At 51.2% G+C, this 23,435-nt stretch overlaps 1 protein-coding gene across 1 annotated transcript in view; it reads right to left on the bottom strand.

Annotated features, from left to right (window-relative positions):
- HYDIN (HYDIN axonemal central pair apparatus protein) overlaps positions 1-23,435 on the bottom strand; it is a 2,467,744-nt gene that overhangs the window by 396,799 nt on the left and 2,047,510 nt on the right. The window contains exon 68 of the mRNA XM_085640020.1: positions 22,232-22,347. Coding sequence (XP_085496146.1) covers positions 22,232-22,347 — 116 coding nt within the window. The remainder of the gene's footprint in view (positions 1-22,231; positions 22,348-23,435) is intronic.

Genomic DNA, 23,435 nt, shown 5'->3' with positions numbered 1-23,435 from the left:
CAATAAAGGTTGTCTTTAATTTAATCATCAATAAGGGTTGTTTGGACTGGTACAAGGTGCCCACTATAACTAGTGGACGGCATATACCAGGCCAACTTCTCACATTGGTGTGCAGCGGCTGGGATTCAAGCTTGCTATTGCTTTATCAGATAATCTCATTGAGTGACTAACTGAAAATAACTATAGGTACATAGGTACATATAATCAAGACTAGAATAAAGTAATTTCTACTGAACATAGAGTTGGGTAAGCCAAGGGTCTAGCACACCCTTTCTCCAACTCAAGAGAGTTTAGTAGTTCCCACTAGGTTAGGTAGGTGCAACACCTCACAACACAACACTAGTATGTCTTCAAGAGCAGAAGCCAGTGCCTCCTTGCTGAATAAGTATGACCACCTCTCATTTCAGGAATTGAGAAAAATGTGTGCATCAAGAAAATTGAAGACAGGGAAAAACCCTAGAACTCAACGCCTCATAGAGGCTCTGCTTTTAGATGACCTCAGAAAGACCCCATGGTCTGATGAGGCAGGCAGGTTGGGGGGGGCAGCTCTAGAGGAAAGGCCAGAAAGCGAAAACCTCCAGGACCTAGACTCTGATGCTGACCGGGAGGATCAAGATGAATCTAACCTGGACAATCCAATTTTTCCTGAAGGTGAGGGAGAAGGCCTCAGTGGCCCTCTCATTACCCCACCTGGAAGGGTTAACAGTGTACCCAGAAGGTCCAGATCTCCTTCTCAGGAATCTAATCATTCTGGTACTTTTGTAGGGACTTCTGTTTCTCATAGGACTACTACCTCTCATAAAAGGGAGTCCTCTTATGAGACGAAGTGCCAACTGCTTGACTTTGAGAGAGCTAAGCTCAGACTCAAAAGAGAGCAAGTGGCCCTAGATAGGGAATCCCTGGAGCTTCAGAAAGCTTCTCAAAGGTTGGGGCTAGAGCCCCATGGTGGCAGCAACAGTGTCCCTAGAGGTAGAGAACATACTCATGACCACAGGAACCTGAACCAGATTGTCCCTCCCTACCAGAGTGAGGATGACATCTACAAATGGATAACTGAACTGGAGAGGGCCTGTAAAGTAAGGAGGGTTCCTCAGGAGCAGTGGGCAGCAATCTTGTGGCTCTCCTTTGCAGACAAAGGTAGAGACAAGCTCCTCACTGTTAGAGAAGAGGATGCTGATAATTACAAAGCCTTGAAGAGTGCTCTGATTTATGGGTTTGGCTTAACCACTGAATGCTAGACCTGGCACCATTGGCGTGAGTCTCCCTTCCATTTTTTTACTGTGCCTCCTCTGTTTTTCTGGTGATAGATGCTCTGGGCGCTGCGCCACTACCATTCAGTGCCGCAGCGCGGATACTCCCTGTATAAAGATGACATATGAATTGGTGTATCCCTGATTGGCTTATTTGGTCTACCTGTTAGTCCCTAGTAATGTGGCCTGTGTGTGCCCAGGGCTGGTAACCCAAATGCTGCTGGTGGGCCTGCAGCGCTGATTTGCGCCACCCACAGAAGCAGCTTGTAAAGTGTGTCTCAGACCTGCCACTGCAGTGTCTGTGTGCAGTCTAGAACTGCCATCTTGGCTGTGAAGTGCACCCACTTCCCAGCCTCTGAACCTTCCCTTGGCATCATGTAAGCCACCCCTATGGTAGGGTGCATTGTATGTGTAAGGTAGGACATGCTCTGATGTGTGTAGCATGTCCTGGAAGTGAATTACACCCATATTCGTTTTTCACTACTGTAAGGCTACCTGTTCACCATAGGCCAGAATGGGAGGTTTGGCTATTACATTCTATAGTCCTAACTGACCCATAGAACATGGTAGAAAAACAAATTTAGTATGCCTGAGCTCAGAATATTAAAATACATCTGTTAGTGAAGATTATTTTTATATTCTGTGTTTGAAAATACCACTTTTAGAAAGTAGGTACTTTCTTGCCTAAGCCTTTCAGTGTGCTCTGCTGTTATGTGTATTGGCTGTCTGGTTTTGGAGGGACACGGCAGGCTGAGTCAGACCTGGGTTGAATAGAGAGATCTGCCTTGGAGTGAGGGGAGGGGTAGCTCCTGCACTTGAATAGGGCTGTGCCTGGCAAGGTGAATGCTGGCTCCACCTCCCACTGTGCGTCTGAGGGCAGACCTCCTCTTTCTGAAAGGAAGGATGCAGCCTGGTAAACAAAGTGCTCCAGGGCTGGGCAGAACTGGTTCTGGCTGGGTTCAGTGACTTGTAGCTTCTGAGAACAAAGACTTTTGGGGTATAAATATCTGTGCTGAAACCCCTACAATTTGTATTGCCCCTGGATCTCAAGACCAACCTCTGTCCGTGGAACTGAAGAAAGCTGCAGGAGAGGACTATCCTGGTGTTGTGTGCTGTTCCCTGGATTGGCCTGCAGTAGTTTTCACAAAAAAAAAGGAAAAAGGAGTAAAAAGGAGCTGTAAGAGAACTTTTTAATCTTGACCCTGCAATCACCCAAGGGCTAGAGAGAGAACTAGCCCCCTGACTGAAGTCTCAGGACCAGTAGACTTCATTTTCGTCGCTAAGGCCTGTTAGCGAGCTGCCGCAGCAGAGGAGTGTCAAGAAAATCATCGCATCGCTGCCGCTGAGAGCTCGCTGGTCTGATTATCGCCCCACACGTTTGCGGGCTTAAAAAGTATCGCTACAGCTACAGAGCGTCCAGAAAATCATCGCATCGCTGCCGCTGAAGGCTCGCTGGCCTGATCATCGCCCCGCATATTTGCGGCCCGAAAGAACAAGTTACTTACCTTCGGTAACGATGTATCTGTAAGAAACATTAGTTAGTTAGCTTCCTCACCTTAGAATATTCCTAGGCGTCAGGCTGGATCCGGAAAGATTTTTCGTCAGCAATACACCTTGCGCGTCGATAGGCGTCGTCTGCGGCTCCGCGTCCGTCGTCGGTGTCGTGCGCTGGAATGACGTCGGAGTACTTAGACGCCGCCCTCGAGCGCTGACGTCAGTTCTTGTACATAGCTTTCCGCGCCAGGAACGCAGAGCCATGCAAGAGACCAACACTGGTGCCAAAAAGTCTAGGGCCCTTAAAAGGATAACCTTAACCCTAGATGTCGGTTCGCAGAACGGGGGGGATGGGTGGGTCGGTGAGGAAGCTAATTAACTAATGTGTCTTACAGATACATCGTTACCGAAGGTAAGTAACTTGTTCATCTGAAAGAAACACGTTAGTTAGATTCCTCACCTTAGAATAGATAACCAGCAATACCAACCCCGGTGGTGGGTCTGCGAACCAAGATCACACCAGAAAGTCCTGGAGAACAGAACGGCCAAAGAAGCCGTCTCTCCGGACTTGGCTGTCCAGGCAATAATGCTTGGCAAACGTGTGCAGCGAGGCCCACTTTGCTGCCTGACAGATGTCCTGCAAGGGGACTCCCCGGCCCAGGGCAGTGGTTGCCGCTGTGGCCCGGGTGGAATGGGCCCTCAGCCCTACAGGAGGATCCTTTTTAGCCAAGGAGTAACAAGCTTTTATACACAATACAACCCACCGCGAGATGGTTCGCTTGTGTACCGCCCGCCCCGTCTTAGCGACCACGTAGCCAACAAATAGTTGGTCGTCCACCCGGAACTGTTTGGTGCAGTCCAAATAAAAGGACTGCGTCCGTTTTGGGTCCAGACGGTGGAGCCTCTCTTCCTCCTTCGAAGGATGCGGAGGCGGAAAGAAGGTGGGCAACGTGACAGACTGCCCGATGTGAAAGGCAATCACCACTTTAGGAAGAAAGGAAGGACGAGTTCGGAGGACAACCTTGTCCGGATGGACAGAAAGAAAAGGAGGCTTAGAAGATAGAGCCTGGAGCTCACTCACCCGTCTAGCCGAGGTGATGGCAACCAGGAAAGCAGTCTTAAGAGTCAGAAGACGAAGGGGACAATTATGAAGAGGCTCAAAAGGAGCGCACATCAGATATGTCAAGACCAGGTTCAAATCCCACTGAGGCATTACGAAAGGGACAGGAGGAAACATGTGAGTAATGCCATTGAAGAAGTGAGAAACAACAGGGGATTTGAAAAGAGAAGGCTGATCAGGAAGCCGTAAGAAAGCAGAAATAGCTGAAAGATGACCTTTAAGAGTGCCCAGAGCAGAGCCCTGCTGGGCCATGGAAAGAAGAAAGAGGAGAACCTCAGAAAAAGGGGCGGAAAGGGGATCCACAGCCTTTGCTGTGCACCATGCCACAAATTTGTTCCACCTGCAGGCGTATACCGACGCCTGGCTGCCAGAATCACATTGCAGACTTCAGGAGGCAAGTCAAATGGCATCAACTGTCGCAGCTCAATCTCCACGCATGGAGGTGGAGACTGGACAAGTTCAGGTGGAGGACCGTCCCCTGCTGCTGCGACAGAAGGTCCTCCTGAAGAGGCAGTCGTATCGGGGGATCGATTGACAGACTGAGTAGCTCGGGATACCAGTACCTTCGTGCCCAATCCGGAGCCACCAAGATGACATGGGCCCGGTCGCGCCTGATCTTCTTCAGCACTCTGGGCAGAAGTGGTATAGGCGGAAAGGCGTACAACAGACCGCAACTCCACTCGCAACGAAAGGCGTCCCCGAGCGAGTGCCGCCTTGGAAACTCCAATGCGCAGAACTGCTGACATTGCGCGTTCTCTTCGGTGGCGAATAGATCTAACCAAGGCTCTCCCCACTGCCGAAAGATGCCTTGCGCCACGTCCGAGTTTAGACGCCATTCGTGATCCATCATGCATCGGCGGCTGAGTTCGTCTGCTCTGGCGTTCAGAGAGCCTGCCAGATGTTGAACCACCAGGGTGATGCCCTGATTTTCCAGCCATGTCCAGAGGCGCAGAGCCTCCTGACAAAGAGTCCATGACCCCACCCCGCCCTGTTTGTTGCAATACCACATGGCGGTGGTGTTGTCCGTGAACACCTGCACCACACTTCCCCGGACAACGGGAATGAATGCCTTCAGTGCAAATCGGATCGCTCTCAGCTCCAAAAGGTTGATATGGAGCCGAGATTCCGCCGGAGACCAGAGTCCTCTGATCTCCGCCTCCCCCATGTGGCCCCCCATCCCAGGAGGGACGCATCCGTCACTACTACGTGCTTCGGTTGGGGTAGGGAGAGGGATCTGCCGCTGACCCAATCGCGGTCCGTGAGCCACCACTGCAACTGCTTTGCGGTGCCCTCCGAGATCAAGACATGGTCGGACAGGTTGCCCCGATGCTGGGCACACTGTAACTTCAGGTCCCACTGCAGAGCCCCCATTCGCCACCTGGTGTGATGCACTAACAGGATGCAGGAGGCCATCAGACCCAGAAGCCGCAGCACCAACCTGACCGAAACCCGGGATTGAGGCTGAAAGATGGGAATCAGAGCCTGAATATCCCGAACCCGCTGTTCCGGAGGATAAGCCCGGAACTGCGCCGAGTCCAGAACCGCCCCGATAAGAGGAGCGTTTGGGAGGGACTCAGATGCGACTTCGGCACATTGATGGAGAACCCCAGCAAATGCAGGAGGTCGGCCGTAGTCTGGAGGTGGGAGAAGACTTGCTGAGGCGAGCCCGCCTTCAACAGCCAGTCGTCGAGATAGGAGAAGACTGGAACCCCTGATCTGCGCAGATGAGCTACGACCACCGCCATCACTTTCGTGAACACCCGAGGGGCACTGGTGAGGCCGAAGGGGAGCACAGTAAACTGAAAATGCTCCTGACCCACCGTGAACCGCAGGTAACGCCGGTGGGCTGGCAGGACGGGGATGTGAAAATAAGCGTCCTGCAAGTCCAACGCTACCATCCAGTCTCCGGGGTCTAGGGCAGCCAGAACCTGAGCTAAGGTGAGCATCTTGAGCCTTTCCTTCCGGAGGAAGGCGTTGATGCTCCTGAGGTCCAAGATAGGGCATAGGCCCCCTTTGCCCTTCTTGGGAACGAAAAAGTAGTGGGAATAACAACCACGGCCTACTTCTGGAATAGGAACGTGCTCGACGGCCCCTTTGGGCAAGAGGGCCGCAACTTCCTCCCGTAGAAGATTCAAGTGATCCCCCGACATGCGGTGACATTGCGGTGGCATGGCTGGAGGGGTCGTCTTGAAGGGGAGGGAGTAGCCCCTTCAGACGATTTGCAGCACCCACCTGTCCTAAGTGATGGAACGCCAGTGGAGCAGGTGATGGCGAACTCTGCCACCCACTGGCGTGGAATGGGCATGAAAGCACGGACTAGGAAGGCTTTGAGGCGGATGCTGCTGGGGTGAATGTGGATGGACCGGCACGTTGTCCCGCTGTACCGCCTCGCCGGAATCCACGCCCGCGACCGCGTGGCGGATGGTTCTGCGGCCTATGGCTAGGCGGACGTGAGGGGGCGCCCCTTCCTTGGCCACAAAAGGGGCGAAAAGGGGAAGTTTGCGGGCGCGGGGCCGAGAGATCCAAGGACTTGGCCGTAGCCCTGGAGTCCTTAAAGCGCTCCAGCGCACTGTCCACTTTGTCGCCAAAGAGGCGATCGCCATCAAAGGGCATGTCCATGAGGGTGCTCTGGACATCCCCGGAAAAAGACGTGGACCGCAACCAGGCGCGACGACGAAGCGCCACCATGGACGACATTGCCCTGCCAAGCGAGTCCGTCGTGTCCAAACCACATTCGATGGCATACCGCGCTGCATCCCGCCCGTCAGCAAGAGCCTGGGCAAGCCGTGTCTGGGCCTCCTCCGGACACAGGGGCAGCACGTCCTCCACCGTATCCCACAGAAAGTGGGAGTAACGGTCTAAGAGACAAGCGGTGTTAAAAGACCGCGGCCCTAAACTAAGGGAGGAGAACAGCTTTTTGCCAAACTGCTCCAGTCTCTTGGATTCCCGATCCGGGGGAGCGGACGGGAAGGAGGTCTGGGAAGTAGAGGCCTGGATAACCAGGCTCTCAGGGGTGGGGTGTTGGGACAGAAAACTGGGGTCGCCCAGTGCAGGGCGGTGGCGTCGGGCCAAGTTCCGATCCACAGGAGATACTGTGGAGGGCTTGGACCAGGTGCCCTTGAGAACGTCCATCAGTGCTTCGCTAAATGACAGCAGAGGCTCCGAGGAGCTTGCTGACGGTTGGAGCACTTCAGTGAGGAGGCTAGTCCTCACGGCCACAGTAGCCCGAGGGCTTCGGCCGACTTACGCAACGCCACAGAAAAGGTAGCACGTTCCTCCGAAGCCACGGTCGGAGGAGAGATGAGGCCAGTGTCAGGGGAGGTGTCAAGGCCACTGGCATCCCCCAGCTCATCTGCCCAGTCCTGTGATAACTGGCCCTGGCGGGCCAGAGGGTCATCAGACCCCTCCCAGTCGCCACCGTCATCCGATTCCTGATAAACAGGGGGAATAACCGGAGCCGGGCGGAAGATGAAATGGTCATCCATCGGTGTCGGATGCGGCGCCAGACGGCGCCGGGCCCAGACTGAACCGGGGAACGGCGTCGCCCGGAGATGGCGCCGGGGGTGGAACCGGTGTCGACGCCGGCGGAGGAGGCGTCGTGAGGTCGACCGGCATCGACTGAGATCCAGGCCTGGATCCCATGGGGACCTGCGGCGTCGGGACCGAAGTCGACGACGGCGCCGGGGCCGGAGCCACCGGCTTGCTAGGCCTCCCAGTCGAGCCTGCGGGGCCCGAAGGCGCGTCGGCAGGCATCGACGCGGAGCCAGGCCCCTCATGGCCGAGAGGAAGGCACTGATCTCCGACGGAGTCGCGTCAGTCCCAGGGACCGGCGGGTATGGGGGCGGACGCGGCGTCTGCGGCAGAGCCGCGGGGGTGGTACCACCCAGACCCTCGAGCGAGTCGGGCGACCGGCGAGGGGAGTCCAAAGAGCGATGTCGTCTCTGGACTTCTTACTATGCTCCGACTTACCCGAAGACTTGGAACCCGACCAGCGGTGATGGTGGCTGCGGCTCCGTGACCGGTCCTTCGACCTCCTCCTGGACCGGGACCGTGAACGGGGCGGAGCCGAGTGCCGGAGCTCGAGAACCTTGCGGGACCGCTCCCGCCTAGCCTTCGAAGTCAAGGCCAGGCAGGCGAGGCACGACTCCGCATCGTGGTCGGCCCCAAAGCAGTAAAGGCACCAGCGATGGTGGTCCGTTACCGACATCAGTCGGTGACAGGAGTCACAGGCTTTAAAACCAGGCATCCTACCGGCACCAGTTCGAGTCGACGAGTAGACAAAAGAGTCCAAAAAGTTTTAGTCTAAAAGTGACTAAAGGGGTAAGCTCTTCCCGGATCGGCGCTGTCTGGCGCAGAAAAAAGAAGAACTGACATCAGCGTGCGAGGGCGGCGTCTAAGTACTCCGACAACGTCATTCCGGCGCACAACGCCGACGACGGACGCGGAGCTGCAGACGACGCCTAGCGACGAGCAAGGGGTATTGCTGACGATAAATCTTTCCGGATCCAGCCTGACGCCTGGGGATATTCTAAGGTGAGGAATCTAACTAACGTGTTTCTTTCAGATATCATCGCTACAGCCGCGGAGCGTCAGGAAAATCGTCGCATCGCTGCCGCTGAGGGCTCGCTGGCCTGATCATCGCCCTTTAGCGAGCGGCCGTGACCAAGAGTGTGAGGAAAAACATCGCTAACCCGCCGGAGCGGCATTTCTTGTTGATTATTTGACAACATCTCAGAAATGTGAGTAAAAAGGGTCGCAGAGACCATTGCCCTGAACTGAGCTTTACCTTCCCCATTGGAACTAATTTTGAAGCATCCAGAGAGAATTATTTTTGTACAGTATTGTGGTTTCCTCGTTATTTGGTCTTGTGATAAGCCTCTATATAAAGATAACTATTTTTTGATAACTACCTGTGTTGTGTCCCTTTGTAGTGTTCCTCACTGTATTTACTGTGTATGATCATCAACGCTTTACACACTGCCTCTGAGATTAGCCTAACTGCTCGTGCTAGGTTACCACAGGGTGGAGCAGGGGTTGTCAAGGGGGTGCAGCCCTTCACTCTGACTTAGAAAGAAGGGTTCCTGCTTGGACAGTGGCCATCCACTGCCAACCAGAGACCCCCATTTCTAACACTGAACAATAAAGGATTAAGCTCAGAGACACCCAAAAGGCACAGACTTAAGACTGGGTTGACTTTGTAGATTGTGCTACTAAGGCTCTGGAAGGCTGATTACTTGGCAGTAAAGTGTGTGATTTTAAAGGATTGTACAATTTATTTATATGAGGGAGCAGATCCTTAATAATTGTCAAAATCAGCTGTTGCATCAGTACCTGGTGGACTCTGATCTGACCACTCCCCAAGAATTGGGCCAGAAGGCAAACAAATGGGTCAGAACCAGGGTGAGGCAGAAGGTTCAGAACCAAGGTGGTGAATCCACGAAGCAGGATTCTAAAAACGTTGATAAGGGTGGGGAAAAGGGCAAAGACGACAAGTCTTCTCAAGGGCCACAAAAATCTGCATCCGGTGGGGAGTCCCAATCTAACCAAGGAAATGGCAAGAAGAGCCCATGGTGTAAAAACCCATTGGACCAGTGATTGTACTAAGTCCAAGGAGTCAACTCCAGCCACCGCTGAACCTAAGGCAACTGTTCCCCCTAGTTCAGCTCCAACTGGTGGTACTCAGAATAAGGGTGTAGTAGGGTTAACCCTGGGATCTGAGATGGACTAAGGCCTAGTCAGAGTTCCTACTCAGGCTGTACTGATCTGTGATGGAGGCATGGATATGACCTCCTTATTTGTCAGTCCCAGTAATCTGGGCAAATACAGACAGCAGCCCATTTGAGCTTCTGTTTGGACATCCAGTTAGGGGTCCATTGTGTCTAGTGAAGGAGGGATGGGAGTTGCCTCTTAAACCCCCTAAACAGGATATTGTGGACTATGTACTTGGTCTCCACTCCAGAATGGCTGAATACATGAAGAAGGCAAGTAAGAACCTTGAGTCTAGCCAGGAATTGCAAAAGGCCTGGCATGACCAAAAGGCTGTGTTGACTGTTTACCAGCCAGGGCAGAAAGTATGGGTGTTGGAGCCTGTGGACCCAGCAGCACTCCAAGACAAATGGAGTGGCCCCCATACCATAACTGGTGGACCTTGGAACTCCCAGGAGCCCCCATAGGGTGCTCCATGTCAACAGGCTCAAACCATATGTTGAAAGGGCTGACATGGGCTTGCTCATTGCTACTACTGAGGAGGGACAGGAGGAAGAGAGTGATCCACTCTCTGACCTGCTCTCACAGAACCCTGATGATGGTTCAGTAGATGGTGTAGCCTTGGCAGGCAGCCTCACTGTCCAGCAACAAACTGATTGCAGAAAAGTTCTCAATCAGTTTAGACATCTGTTTTCACTGACCCCAAGTCACACTACCTGGTGCACTCATGAAGTGGACACTGGGGACAGTCTGCCTGTTAGAAATAAGATTTACAGGCAATCTGACCATGTCAGGAACTGCATAAGGGCTGAAGTCCAGAAGATGTTGGAATTGGGAGTTATTGAACCCTCAGATAGCCCTTGGGCTAGTCCAGTAGTCTTAGTGCCTAACCTATACACCAAAGATGGCAAGAGAGAGATGAGGTGTTGTGTAGACTACAGAGGTCTCGATGCAGTCACTAGGACTGATGCCCATCCAATCCCTAGGGCAGATGAGCTTATAGACCCCTTGGCCTCAGCCAAGTTTCTGAGCACATTTGACCTAATAGCTGGCTACTGGCAGATCAGACTAGCTGATGATGCAAAGCCAAAGACAGCATTTTCTACCTCTAGTGGGCACTACCAATTTGTGGTGATGCCCTTTGGTTTGAAAAATGCACCTGCCACGTTTCAAAGGTTGGTGAACAAAGTCCTTACAGGTCTGGAAGCCTATAGTGCAGCATATCTAGATGATATTGCTGTCTTTAGCTCCACCTGGGAGGATCACCTGGTCCACGTAAGAAATGTTTTGGAGGCCCTGAAAAAAACAGGCCTAACTATCAAGGCCACTAATTGCCAGATAGGGCAGAGACAGGTTGTGTACCTGGGCCACCTTGTGGGTGGAGGCCAGGTTCAACCATTGCAGAGAAAAATCCAGACCATCATGGACTGGGTTGTTCCAACCACCCAGACTCCGATCAGAGCTTTCTTGGGCCTGACTGGGTACTATAGAAGATTTGTCAAAGGTTATGAATCCATTGTGACCCCTTTGAATGACTTAACTTCTAAGAAAATGCCAAAGAAAGTTTAGTGGACAGTCAGCTGTCAAAAGGCATTTGATGACCTGAAGCAGGCCATGGGCACTGCTCCCATTCTGCAAAGTCCTAACTACTCCAAAGAATTCATTGTCCAAATAGATGCATCTGAGTTGGGGGTGAGGGCTGTGTTATCACAATTGAATGATGAGGGTCAGGATCAGCCAGTAGCTTTTATTAGCAGAAGGCTGACCCCAAGAGGGAAACGTTGGTTGGCTATTGAGAGGGAGGCCTTTGCTGTGGTTTGGGCTCTGAAGAAGCTGAGGCCATTCTTGTTTGGCACTCACTTCATTATTCAGACAGACCATAAGCCCCATTATGGCTAAAACAGATAAAGGGTGAAAACCCCAAACTACAGGGGATGGATTATACAGTAGAACATAGACCTGGGAGTAACCATGCCAATGCAGATGGACTCTCCAGATATTTCCACTTAGAACATGAAGACTCAACTGGTCAAGGTTAGTGTAATGTCCTTACGTTGGGGGGGGTGTAGGAGAGTAGGATCTGCTTCTTATAGTTACCCCCACTTTTTGCTGATGCTTCACTGTTTTTCAACTTTAGTCTGGCTGGGTTCCTGCTATCCTGCTTCCTCTCTAAATTCATTGCATGTACTTTAGGTACACCACAGATTGGATTCTGGTGTACCCTTATAAGTCCCTTGTATATGGTATCCTATATACCCAGGGCATACCTACCTCAGAGGCCTCTCAGGGGCTGCCGCGTATATTATGCCACTCCTGGGAGACCATGCAAAATGACACCACAGGTCTGCTACAGCAGCCTGTGTAAGGTGGTGCATGCACCCCTTACTTAGATATAGGTTCACTATATCTATCCATATCACTGCACATATAAACCTATCAGTCACCCCTAAGGCAGGCCTTATCAATCCTGAAGGCAAGGTGCTGGATTTTATGTGAGAGGCTGCCCATGCATGAGCAGAGCCCTTCTGCAGCCTTCGGAACCTTTATTCCGGGGTTGTTTGTGATGCAGCCAAACCATATACTCTTAAGTGCATTATAACCTCACGGTAAATGCTAACTTTGGAATGGCTGCATGGAAACATGTCGTGTTTGGTGTCAAACACCTTGGAATCATACCTCCCCCCATAACTGGCTGGGGAGGTATGATTCCACCCTACTAGAGGGAGAAATATGACTTCACCGGTACACCCGGTACCAGCCTCACAGAACCCTGGCATCACAAAATGGATGCTACCAGCCACAGATACGAGTCTGCCCTCCTGATGCTGGACGAAACTCCGGCAGGGGAGGCTGGATAATAGGTTTCCTGTCACAGGGAGGTGTGACTACCTCCCAGACAGGCTTTAGTGTATTGGGGCTGGGTGGGGGCACTCCAAGAGTGCTTTGATGTCTGCACTGGGGGCACATTTGGTGCCCCTGTGCATAGTCCAGCTCAATAGTTCTGGCGCAAAACTGGACAAAGGACATGGGTGTAGCAACCCTTTGTCCTGACCCTCCCATCGGTGGGTCCCCATTGTGTGTCCCACCCCTTCCTTGGGTATAAAGTAGGAACCCCTGGCTACAGGACTTTAGATTTACCTGGACGAAACTCTGCTACAGAATCCCAGAACTTCAACTATCTACACGACATTGGCTGACCCGAAGAATCTCCCATGGAGTAAAGGAGTTACTCCCCTGCAAGGCAGGCACCCAAGACGCATCTGTCCGGTTTGAAACTACGCAGCTCCTGAAGGACTCCGAAGACTTTGCAACACAGGAGGTGGGTTTCCAAGCTTCCCCGAGGCCGATCCGTGCTCTCAGCAAACCTGAGATCCAAAGCCCTCGTGGGGACCGTGCAACCTGAACCCCTGGACACCGTGCACATTTGCAGCAGCATATGCTTTTTGGCGATCCCTAAGGCTGTGCTTTGGGCTACTTGTAGTCCAGAGCCCGAGCAGTGATTCCACCGAAGATTACTGGCCTACAATCCTCGAGTGTCCCGTGGGCTGGTATTTAGTGATTCCTCTCGAGGTCCCTTCGCGATCCCTTGTCCATCGACATGTGGCTCCCTGAGAAGGGTACTTTAACTTTCAGCAGGCTTACCTGGTTGCTCCAGACATGCCCTGACTCTCCATTGTTTGGGGAGTCCACAGAACCTTGCTGGTCCACACCGAAGCCGTTTTACTCTCACCACGTGGGTTGCCGTTGCCAAGGCTTGTTGGTCTCCAATCCGGACCCGACCCCAAAGCACGCGACATCCTTCGTGGGAAAGCTCGTCTGCGGGCCGTGGTCATCGTCGACGTCTCCTGGTCCCCGTGGCAGTGGAATCAAGCTTCACCTCTTCGCACCTGAGGCACCCGACTTGGTGGGCATTCGTCTACCGAGCCCCTGGTCACTGGCAAGTGACCCAGACTCTGTCCCCTCTGCTTTCAGATTCTTCACATCTCCGATCCAGGCTTGGATCACACCGGACACTTTTCCTCTTCACGGCAGCAGCACTTTGCAGCAACTCTCCATTGAAAACGACGAAGATTCTCGACACCATTTGACACCTATGCACCTGGCTTCCCTGGGTTAGGTAACACGAGTACTCCGGTGCTTACATTGGTGCTGGCCTTAGAACCTTCTAAATCTCCAAGGGTTTGCTGCAAGTCCTCTCCTAAGTGTCCTTAATCTTTGAAATTCCAACCGCGACTTTCCCATAGGATTGTACGGAGCTCGCAGCTGTGTTCTCACACTGCACACATCCCCTGTGGGTCCCCTGTGTCACTACCTTGGGTTGTTCCTTGGGGTCCCAGCGATTCTACGGGTTCTAGGCACTGTGTCTAGTCAAGTTGTGGTTCTTATACCACTTTCTTAATATATGGTTTGGTCTCCCCCTGGGACCCATTGTATATTGTGCTATTTACTGTCGTTGTAGTGGTTTAATATTGTGTATCTTGTTCTCTAATCTCATAAAGAGGTTAGTAGAGAGTGTTTAGAAATAAATACATATATTTTATATATACCTTGTGTGGTTCTCCTTTAATTTGTTCATTTAGGAGGTTATAATCTGGTAAACCAAGCTGCTTTACATTCCTTCAAGACTTAGCCTGAAGGCTGTTCTCCATAGCTACTACTAGGATAGCTTTCAATAAAGTTTGTCTTTAACCTAATCATCAATAAGGGTTGTTTGGACTGATAGAAGGTGCCGACTATAACTAGTGGACAGCATATACCAGGCCAACTTCTCACATAGAGGATTTAGAGAGAACTACAATGAGAGTTATAACCTGTGCTCCATACAGGACATTGTCTTTATTACCTTGACATAGTCCTGATTCTTCACTTGAAGCATCCCCACAGATACCAACCCCCAACCAACAAACCACCCCATACCACCACTGCTCGGTCACTCAGAATATCTTGGCTCTAAATACAGCATATTCCAGATACCACCATGGAGGCGTCTTCCAAGAAAACCCCTCAGACACAGAGTTCCTTGGTTGGCCGCATCCAACAGCCGTCTGGGTGAGCCTCACTCTGTGCCCAAGCTCCAGCCAGTCCCAACCCTCCTCAGGAGATGTCAAAAGGTGTGATCTTCATTCATGCACAACTTGCAACTTGGCTGGGAACAGATTTTTGAAACTTATGGCCCTGAACTTGTGTTCACTAGCTTGAAGGATGGTTAAAGCCGCTAGTCTTGGAGTGTAATCTCGGAATACTCAAACTACTGTTCCCTCATGTTGTATGCCCGTTGCTTCTGCTTTGGCATGCTGCAGGATGAGCTCCCCATCCCAATAATTGAGTAGCTTGGTGATGATGGCTCTAAGCAAAGCCGCAGCTGTACGAGTCATTGCCAGTGCTCTTTGTACCAACTCTATCATATATCACTGCAAAAGTCCCCCAGGCTAAAGAATGTTCACAATCCAATCCTCCAGGAACGTTTAAAAAAACAAAACATTTTTATTGATTTTATACATCCAGCACAGTGAGCGCAGCACCAATACACAAATTCCCTTGCACATTCCAATTCGACATTCCCACACGATAAGACAGAAGGACATCTTAATACATGATTCATTAAGCTATTGGCCCTCCAGCCTCCATCATCCTTGTGGTCCCCCCCCAATCTCCCAGGTTCTTATCGCACTGGGTTCTAATTGTATCCCTCTGCATTCCGCTCAGTCTCTCCCTCCAGGAACTTCTTGGGATGCTGTCTTTCTGCCAGGAATCCCACAAACCGAAGATTGCACCTGAATGACCTCCCTTTCTACTGATCAGCAAGCTCTGAGAGGGAAAAGACACGTCTTCTTTAGATTGCTCACTTCAAATTTCAAGCGCTCCACTGTCTTTTCCATTTGAAGGGATCTCTCACTGATCTTGTATAGGTGTGTCCATAAGAGGTTGACAGCAAGGGATATGCTATTTATCTTTATCTCTAGAGTATGTCCAGACAATTCAATTACAGCCAGGATATGGGCTCAATTTGGCGCTGCCCGTGATTGCAACAGGCCCTGAAGCAAACTGTGAACCCAGCTGATGCATCGCCCCTTACTCCCAGTGCATATTGATTCATTTTGCCTCCAATTGCACGGTGGAACCCCCTGAATGGAGACTCCGCGCTCTGCGAGTATATGGTAAGCCTCAATGCGGACGCTGGGTGGTGGGCCTCTAAGGGATACCCTGCAAGGTTGCTGGGGGGGCACCGACTTACCCCATATACTGTGGACTTATAATTGGGAAGTTAATGCGATGAGGGTTGTATATTGGCATGCCCAGACAAGAGATAGTTGTTGATTGTACTGTTTTTTGAGTAATTTCAATGCAAATAAACATATTTACCAAAATAAAATATTGATTCATTTTGCTTTGCTGGGTCATTTTGTGGGGCCTTGTCTATCACCATGTTGGGATTATGGCAAGAAAGTCTGCTCAGACAGTTCCCTACTGGACTAGATTCACCCCATATTCTCCAGTACCACAGCACGGAACTAGGTATATTTACAAAGGTGAAACAAATGCCAATGTGAGCCCAACAGAGAGCAGAAAACAGACACCCTCCAGAATGTCTGTTGGGCTACACAACTGGGGAGCATGAGGCCCAAGTCCAAAGCATGATTCAGATTTCCCTGAATCTCAGGCCCCATCCGTCTAAGGATTACACTGTGAGTAGGAGGAGCAGTGCCTTAGAGGTATGTCATAGCCCAGGATCGAATGCTAAAAAACTAGTTACTTACCTTCGGAAATGCATTATCTGGCACAGACAATCTAGCTGCAGATTCCTTACCTTTGAATTTCCCAGGCGTCAGGCTGGATCCGGAAACTTTGCTGAGCAATACCCCTTGCGCGCGTAGTCGGGTGGCTCCATTCCGCTCAGTGTGATGTCGTCGGCGCTGGTAGCATCGGCGTTATGATGTCACGGTGCCTATATAGGTGCCCCCCAGGCGCACGGACGTCAGTACTTTTCGTTTTTTCCACGCCAGAAGCGCAGAGCCACGAAGTGACTAACGTAATCGTGTGCAAAACTAGGTCCCTGAAAGGGGAGTAACCCTAGTCCTACTACATTAGTCCGCAAAGTGGGGAGGAATAAGGGTGGCTGTAAAGAATCTGCAGCTAGATTGAGACTCTACCAGATAATGCGTTACCGAAGGTAAGTAACTTGTGCATCTGATAGAGACTTCTAGCTGCAAATTCCTTACCTTTGAATCAGATACCCAAGCCCTACCATCCCGGCGGTGGGTTGCGGACTCATGACCTGGTGGAGTGGGCCCTTAATCCCTCATGGTGCTACTTCTTTACCAAGGCATAACAGATTTTTAAGCAGCGAACAACCCAGTGAGAGATGGTTCTTTTATGCACTGCCTTTCCCTTCCTTGCGCCCACATACCCCACAAAGAGTTGGTCATCCACCTGGAACTCTTTTGTGCGGTCAAGGTAGAACGACAACGCTCTTTTTGGGTCCAGTCGGTAGTGACGCTCCTCTTCCTTAGAGGGATGTGGGGGATCAAAGAAGGTGGGAAAAGTAATGGATTGGCCCAGATGAAATGGGGTCACCACTTTGTCTGAAAAGGACATAAGATAAGGAGGCGAGCTGGATAATGCCTGCAATTCACTCACCCTCCGGGTCGATGTAATGGCCACTAAGAAGGCTGTTTTGATGGTCAACAGCCGGAGGGGACAATTATGCAAGGGCTGGAAAGGAGCGCACATCAGCTAAGTGAGGACCAACTTAAGGTCCCATTGTGGCATAACAAAGGGCGTAGGTGGAAATAAATGGCCTAGCCCTTTCAGAAATCTATTTACAATAGGAGATTTAAAGACAGAAGGCTGGTCTGGCAGCCACAAAGAAGCAGACAGAGCAGAAAGGTAACCCTTGAGAGTTCCCAAAGCAGTGCCCTACTGTGATAGGGATAGAATGAATAAAAGGACAGTAGAAAGAGAAGCAGAAAGGAGGGTAAATAGACCTCTCTGAACAGTATAAAACACATTTCTGCGAACGGCAGGCGTATACCGTCTTAGTGGAGGGCCGCCTGGCTGCCAGAATAACATTACAAACTTCGTAAGGAAGGCCAAAAGCAATCAACTGTCGCCGCTCAATCTCCACGCATGGAGGTGCAGAGATGACAGGTTCGGGTGAAGAACCCTCCCCTGCTGCTGCAACAGAAGATCCTCCCGAAGGGGTAGCCTGATCGGAGGATTGACACTCATGCTCGGAAGCTCTGGATACCAGACTCTCCTTGTCCAGTCCGGTGCCACAAGGATGACTTGGGCCCGGTCACTCCTGATTTTCTTCAGAACCCTGGGCAGGAGTGGTATGGGAGGAAAGGCGGCAAAAAAATCTAACCAAGGTGCTGAAAGAGACCTTGTGCCACCTCCGACCGGAGACACCATTCGTGATCCTGAAGGCATCGACGGCTAAGATCGTCTGCCCTGGAATTCAGAGAAATCTGCATGGTGTTGAACCACCAGGGTTACGCCCTGCTGTTCCAGCCATGCCCAGAGACGCAGGCCTCTCGACAAAGGGTCCACGACCCCACCCCGCCCTGCTTGTTACTGTATCACATGGTGGTGTTGTTGTCCGTGAACACCTGCACCAGATTCCCCTTGACAGAGGGAAGAAATGCTTTCAATGGAAACCGAATCGCTCGGAGCTCCAACAAGTTTATGTGGAGCCCTGTCTCCGCCGGAGACCAGTGACTCCTGATCTCCGCCTCTCCCATATGGCCGCCCCATCCCAAAAGTGACGCATCCGTCACACCTGTGAAATCTGGTTGGGGAAGGGAGAGAGGTCTACCGCTAACCCAATCGCTGTTTGTCAACCACCACTGCAGATCCATCGCAGTTCCTTCCGAGATCTGAACCACGTCGGGTGAGATTTCCCCGATGCTGTGCCCATTGGAACTTCAAGTCCCTCTGCGGAGCCCGCATACGCCACCTGGCGTGTCTTACAAACAGGATTTAGGGGGCCATTAGGCCCAACAGCCTCAGAGTCAACCTCACCGAAATCCAGGATAGAGGCTGTAATATCGGAATCATAACCTGAATATCCTCGACTCGCTGCTCAGGAGGATAAGCTGTAACTTCCGCTTGGAGTAACTTTAAATCATCCTCAACCAGCCGTTTCTGAGTTGGTGGAATAGGAGGTGGAAAAGGAAGGAAAGGAAGAGAATAGCCCTCCTGGACGATCTGCAAGACCCACTTGTCTGATAGATCTCCAGCGGAGGAGATGATGACGAATTCTCTCATCCACTGGAGTAGTGTGGTCCTGCAGAATCAGCCTAGGAGTGCTTAGAGGCTGCGGCTGCTGGGGGCAGTGTGGTAGATGACTTCTGGCCTCCATTCCGAGGACGGAATGTACAGCGTCCATGTCCACACACGGCTTGGGTAATCTGAGCGAGATAGTGGCTAGGATAGGGCTGACGCGGCTGGAAACCCCTTCTGTTGCCACGAAAGGGGCAAAAGAGAGACTGGGCATGAGGAGTGGAGGAGAGGCCCAAGGATCTGACTGTAGCTCGAAAGTCCTCGAACCTGACCACGGCTGAGTCTGCCTTTCCCCATAAAAGGTGAGTTCCATCAAAGGGCATGTCCATCAAATTGGCTTGGACATCCCTCGAGAAGCCAGTTGTACGAAGCCAGGAGTGGCGCCTCAAGGCCACCCTCATTGAAATGGACCGGCCCACCGAATCGGTTGTATCCAAACCACACCGTATGGCGAATTTTGCTGCATCTCTCCCGTCCTTGACAGCTTGGAAAAGCACAGCCCGGGCATCCTCCGGGACTTGTGGCAGCACCTGGGCAACCGTCTTCCAAAGAGAGTGGGCAAAACGGCACAATAAGCATGCAGTATTCACCGACCGCAATGCCAGACTGGAAGAAGAAAACATCTTCTTCCCAAATGAGTCCAGTCTCTTGGATTCCCTATCCGGAGGGGCAGAAGGGAATGCGGCTTGGGACGCAAAGGCCTGCACCACCAAACTTTCCGGGGTGGGGTGTTGACTGAGGAACTTTGGGTCGCCTGGAGCTGGACGATGGCGTCGTGCAATCGTCCTATTCACAGGAGCCCCTGTGCTAGGCTTGGGCCATGTTCCTAGAAGGATGTCTTTAAGTGGCTCATTAAAGGGCAATAGGGGTTCAGAAGTGGAAGCCCCAGGTTGAAGCACTTCAGTCAGGAGATTTGTCCTGACCTGCACTGAGGGCAGCTACCGTCCAAGGACCTCAGCTGCCTTCTTAACCACCATGTCATAGGACGCCCCCTCCTCCATAGGCACTGTAGGCGGAGAGAGCATGCCAGTGTCTGGGGAAGTATCCAGACGCACTGGCTTCCCCAAGTTCCCCATACCAGTCAATAGTCTCCTCAGAGACATCCTGGTTCTCTAGTGGGTCTCCAGACTCCTCCCATTCCTCTCCTGAGCCCAGCACGTCCACAAAGTGCTCAGGTGACAACATAGAACCCGTGGGTTCTGTCGACGGAATCGGCGTTGATTGACGCTGTTCCGGCTCAGTGCCGTCGGGGATGAGGATGGGGCGTGCGCCGCCGACGGGCACCGGCGATGTCGCAGACACCGACTTCGGGTTCAACGCTGGGGAAGGTCGCATTGGCACCACTGGCATCGACCCGGATCCGGAATCGGATCCCTGAAGCCCCACCGGGGCCATGGCAAAAGTCAATGGCATCGAACCCGATGGGGCCCCATCCAACCCCACGCAGCCCGAAGGCTCCCCAACGTGGTTGTTCGCTCAAATATGCTGGGCATGGCCTCAAAAACCTCTTTAATTTGTGCTGGAGTCGCTCCGGCTCCCAGAAAGGGTGGGAAGAGCGAAGTCGACACAGGCTCTGGTTCCGCAGAACTGTGTCTAGAGCGTTGGTGCTCCTTACCTTTCTCGACGACGGACGCCAAATGAGGTGAAGACGAAGTCCGCTTGGACTTCTTCTTGTGCCTCTTCCCCGAGTGTCCAGATGACTTTGAATGGGAGGAAGAGGACTTATGGCTCCGTGACCAGTCCTGCGACCTCCTCTTCCTCGAATGGGACAGTGACCGCCTCGGAGTCTCGCTTAACGATGTTGACTGCCGGGCCGCAAGCAACTTCATCGCTCGCTCCCTCAAGGTCTTCGGGGCCATCGCCTGACAGTCTGAACACGACTTCGAATCGTGGTCGCGTTCAAGACACCACAGACATACACGGTGGGGATCGGTGACTGATATAATGCGGGAACAAGTCCTGCATGGTTTAAACGCAGTCTTCCTACCAGACATCCCTTGCACACAAAGTCGGACTCAAAAATTTCGACAGAAGTCAAGAAAAAAGCCTGCAAAAAGGCAGCAGATGGGTAGCTCTTCCCAGATCGGCGCTTAACTGGTGCGGAAAGAAAAGAACTGACGTCCTCGTGCCTGGGTGGCACCTATATAGGCACCGCGACATCATAACGGACGCCGCTGACGTCACACAGAGCCAAATGGAGCCCCCCAACGTTGCGCGCAAGGGGTATTGCTCAGCAAAGGTTTCCTAGCCCAGCCTGACGCCTGGGAAATTCAAAGGTAAGGAATCTGCAGCTAGAAGTCCCTATCAGATACCCTAGTCTGGGTCCCGGCACTCCTTGAGTCAAGTATCCGGATCTGAAACTGGCAGGCAGACAACTTCCAGCACCCTCAGGAGCCCAGAGTTCCAAATGTTGTCAGGGCAGGTGCAGATTGAGGGGGGACAGCTTGAGGCACTGCCTACGTCCCATGTCCCAGCAGCAGGCCCCCAAGTGGCAAGTTCCACAAATCAGGCCACTCCAGTCACACATCCTGACATCTCTGTGGTGATGGGGGAAGGCGGGGAACACCGCCTAAAGGCCCACACCTTGGGAGAAAGGGGCACAGAGAATCTTTCTAGCCTGCAGCTGCCATGCTCCCACAGGACTCATGAGCTCGGGTCGGTCGTCCCAGATGCAGGCCTCTGCACAGCATCTCCATTGTGGCCAAAATACTGGCCCAGGGCCTGCACCACCAGAAGAAAGGGGCACGGAGGATCTTTCTGGCAGACAGCTGCCTGCGCTCACGGGCCTGGGGATGGCTGTCTCAAGTGAAGGTTCCTGAGGCTGAGATTTACTCCACCACCATGTTGCTCCAGCGAGGCAGACACCCCGAGTCTTCAGGATTCCTCCTAGCAAAAGTAGAGTGTCCACCCCATTTTCAGGACACCAAGATACAAATCAATGTTGGGCCACAGGAGCAGAAATCTACTCTGTTCTCCTTGACCACACCCCCACAAAATGATGTGCTCTGGAAACTGATTTAAGAAAACATTTGCACTCCATTTCCCCTTATCCCAGCAAGATTTTTAGAAAATACTTTACCAGACATTTTTAAATTAGTGGAGAACTTTACCTAGTGGTAAGGCTTAAACATTTGTATTTCTCTTCTTGTAACAGAAAATAATGTATTCAGTCAGCAGCACAGTAAGAGGAAATGGTCCAATGATTCTCACTGGAATACAACGTATTAATTAAATTGCATTGCTCTTCTCCTTTCCAACTATGAAATGTTTTTTCATGTTTGTATTTAATCGTATGGCAGAAACATCAATAAAAGATAAACACTTAAACAACAGGCTTTGTTTTATAAAGCAAGGATGGAGTTGGAGATTTGTGTTTTACCTTCTGGGTTAGACTGCAACTGCCTTTCAGAAAAGCGGACCATTTTTGGGGAGCCCTCCATAAGAACCTGCCAAGAGAAATCCACCTGCACATTTCCGCTATTGGCCAATTCAAACCTAAAGACAAAATCAGAGATTAAGTTCATAGATAGTGCTGAAGAAAGGAACGCAGACAAATAACTAGAGAGTTCACAGCCAAGAGCATTGCCAGTATTTCCAGAATGGTTACATTCTTCAAAGAGAACCCAGCTACTCACTTCAACACCCTAGAAGGGACAGGACATACATCATTAGAGTAATGTAGCCTGGAACAACTAAACTTGTTATTGATTAATTGAATGATACTATTCTTCAAAAACTCTGCTAATTGAAAAATATGGCTTCTTAGTTTTCATTTTTTTAAATGTGCTCCAAAAGTGCATAAATGATAAAGTTATCTTTACTTAACTATGTTACTACTGGTGTGTAAGCTCTTTTCTATTCCAGATTCGTGGGTTCTATTTCCACTTAGTGGGGAGACCAGAACAGTTTTTCATAGGCTGTAGTAAGTAGTCACAATTCTATCCCTTTGCAAAGCATGTATTTTCAGTTCCCTTTTAGTAAGCAGTCTATCATTCTTGTGATTCAGGCTGAAAAAAGAGGAGCAGACTTAAGTGGGATGAACAAGTTACTTACCTTTGGCAATGCATTATCTGGTAGCGATAATATCTAACTGCAGATTCCTCACCTTTGAATTTCCCCAGGCGTCAGACTCAATTTGTAAACATTTTGGTGAGCAGTACCCTTGCGTGCTGTCAGGTGGCTCCTTTCGGCTCCGCGTGACAACGTCAGCATTGTTAACGTCAGTTACGATGTCGCAATCACCTACATGGGCACCACCGAAGTGCGCGGATGTCAGTTACTTTTCAAGTTTCAACAGCAGAAGCACAGAGCAATGAAGTGAACTAACTTGTCTGTGTCACATCTAGGGCCGTAAAATAGGAGAAACCCTAGCACTATCAAAATCAGTCCACAGAGAGGGAGGCATGGGTGGGTCTGTAAGGAATCTGCAACTAGACATTGTCTCTACCAGATAATGCGTTACCTAAGTTAAGTAACTTATTCAACTGATAGAGACTTCAAGCTGCAGATTCGTTTCCTTTGAATTAAGTTACCCAAGCCATATCATCCTGGCGGTGGGCTGTGGACCGATTTTTAGGCAGTAG

The sequence above is a fragment of the Triturus cristatus genome, chromosome 12 (genome assembly GCF_964204655.1).
Source record: "Triturus cristatus chromosome 12, aTriCri1.1, whole genome shotgun sequence".
Classification (NCBI taxonomy): Eukaryota; Metazoa; Chordata; class Amphibia; order Caudata; family Salamandridae; genus Triturus; species Triturus cristatus.
This window is presented reverse-complemented; position numbering and strand designations above follow the sequence as displayed.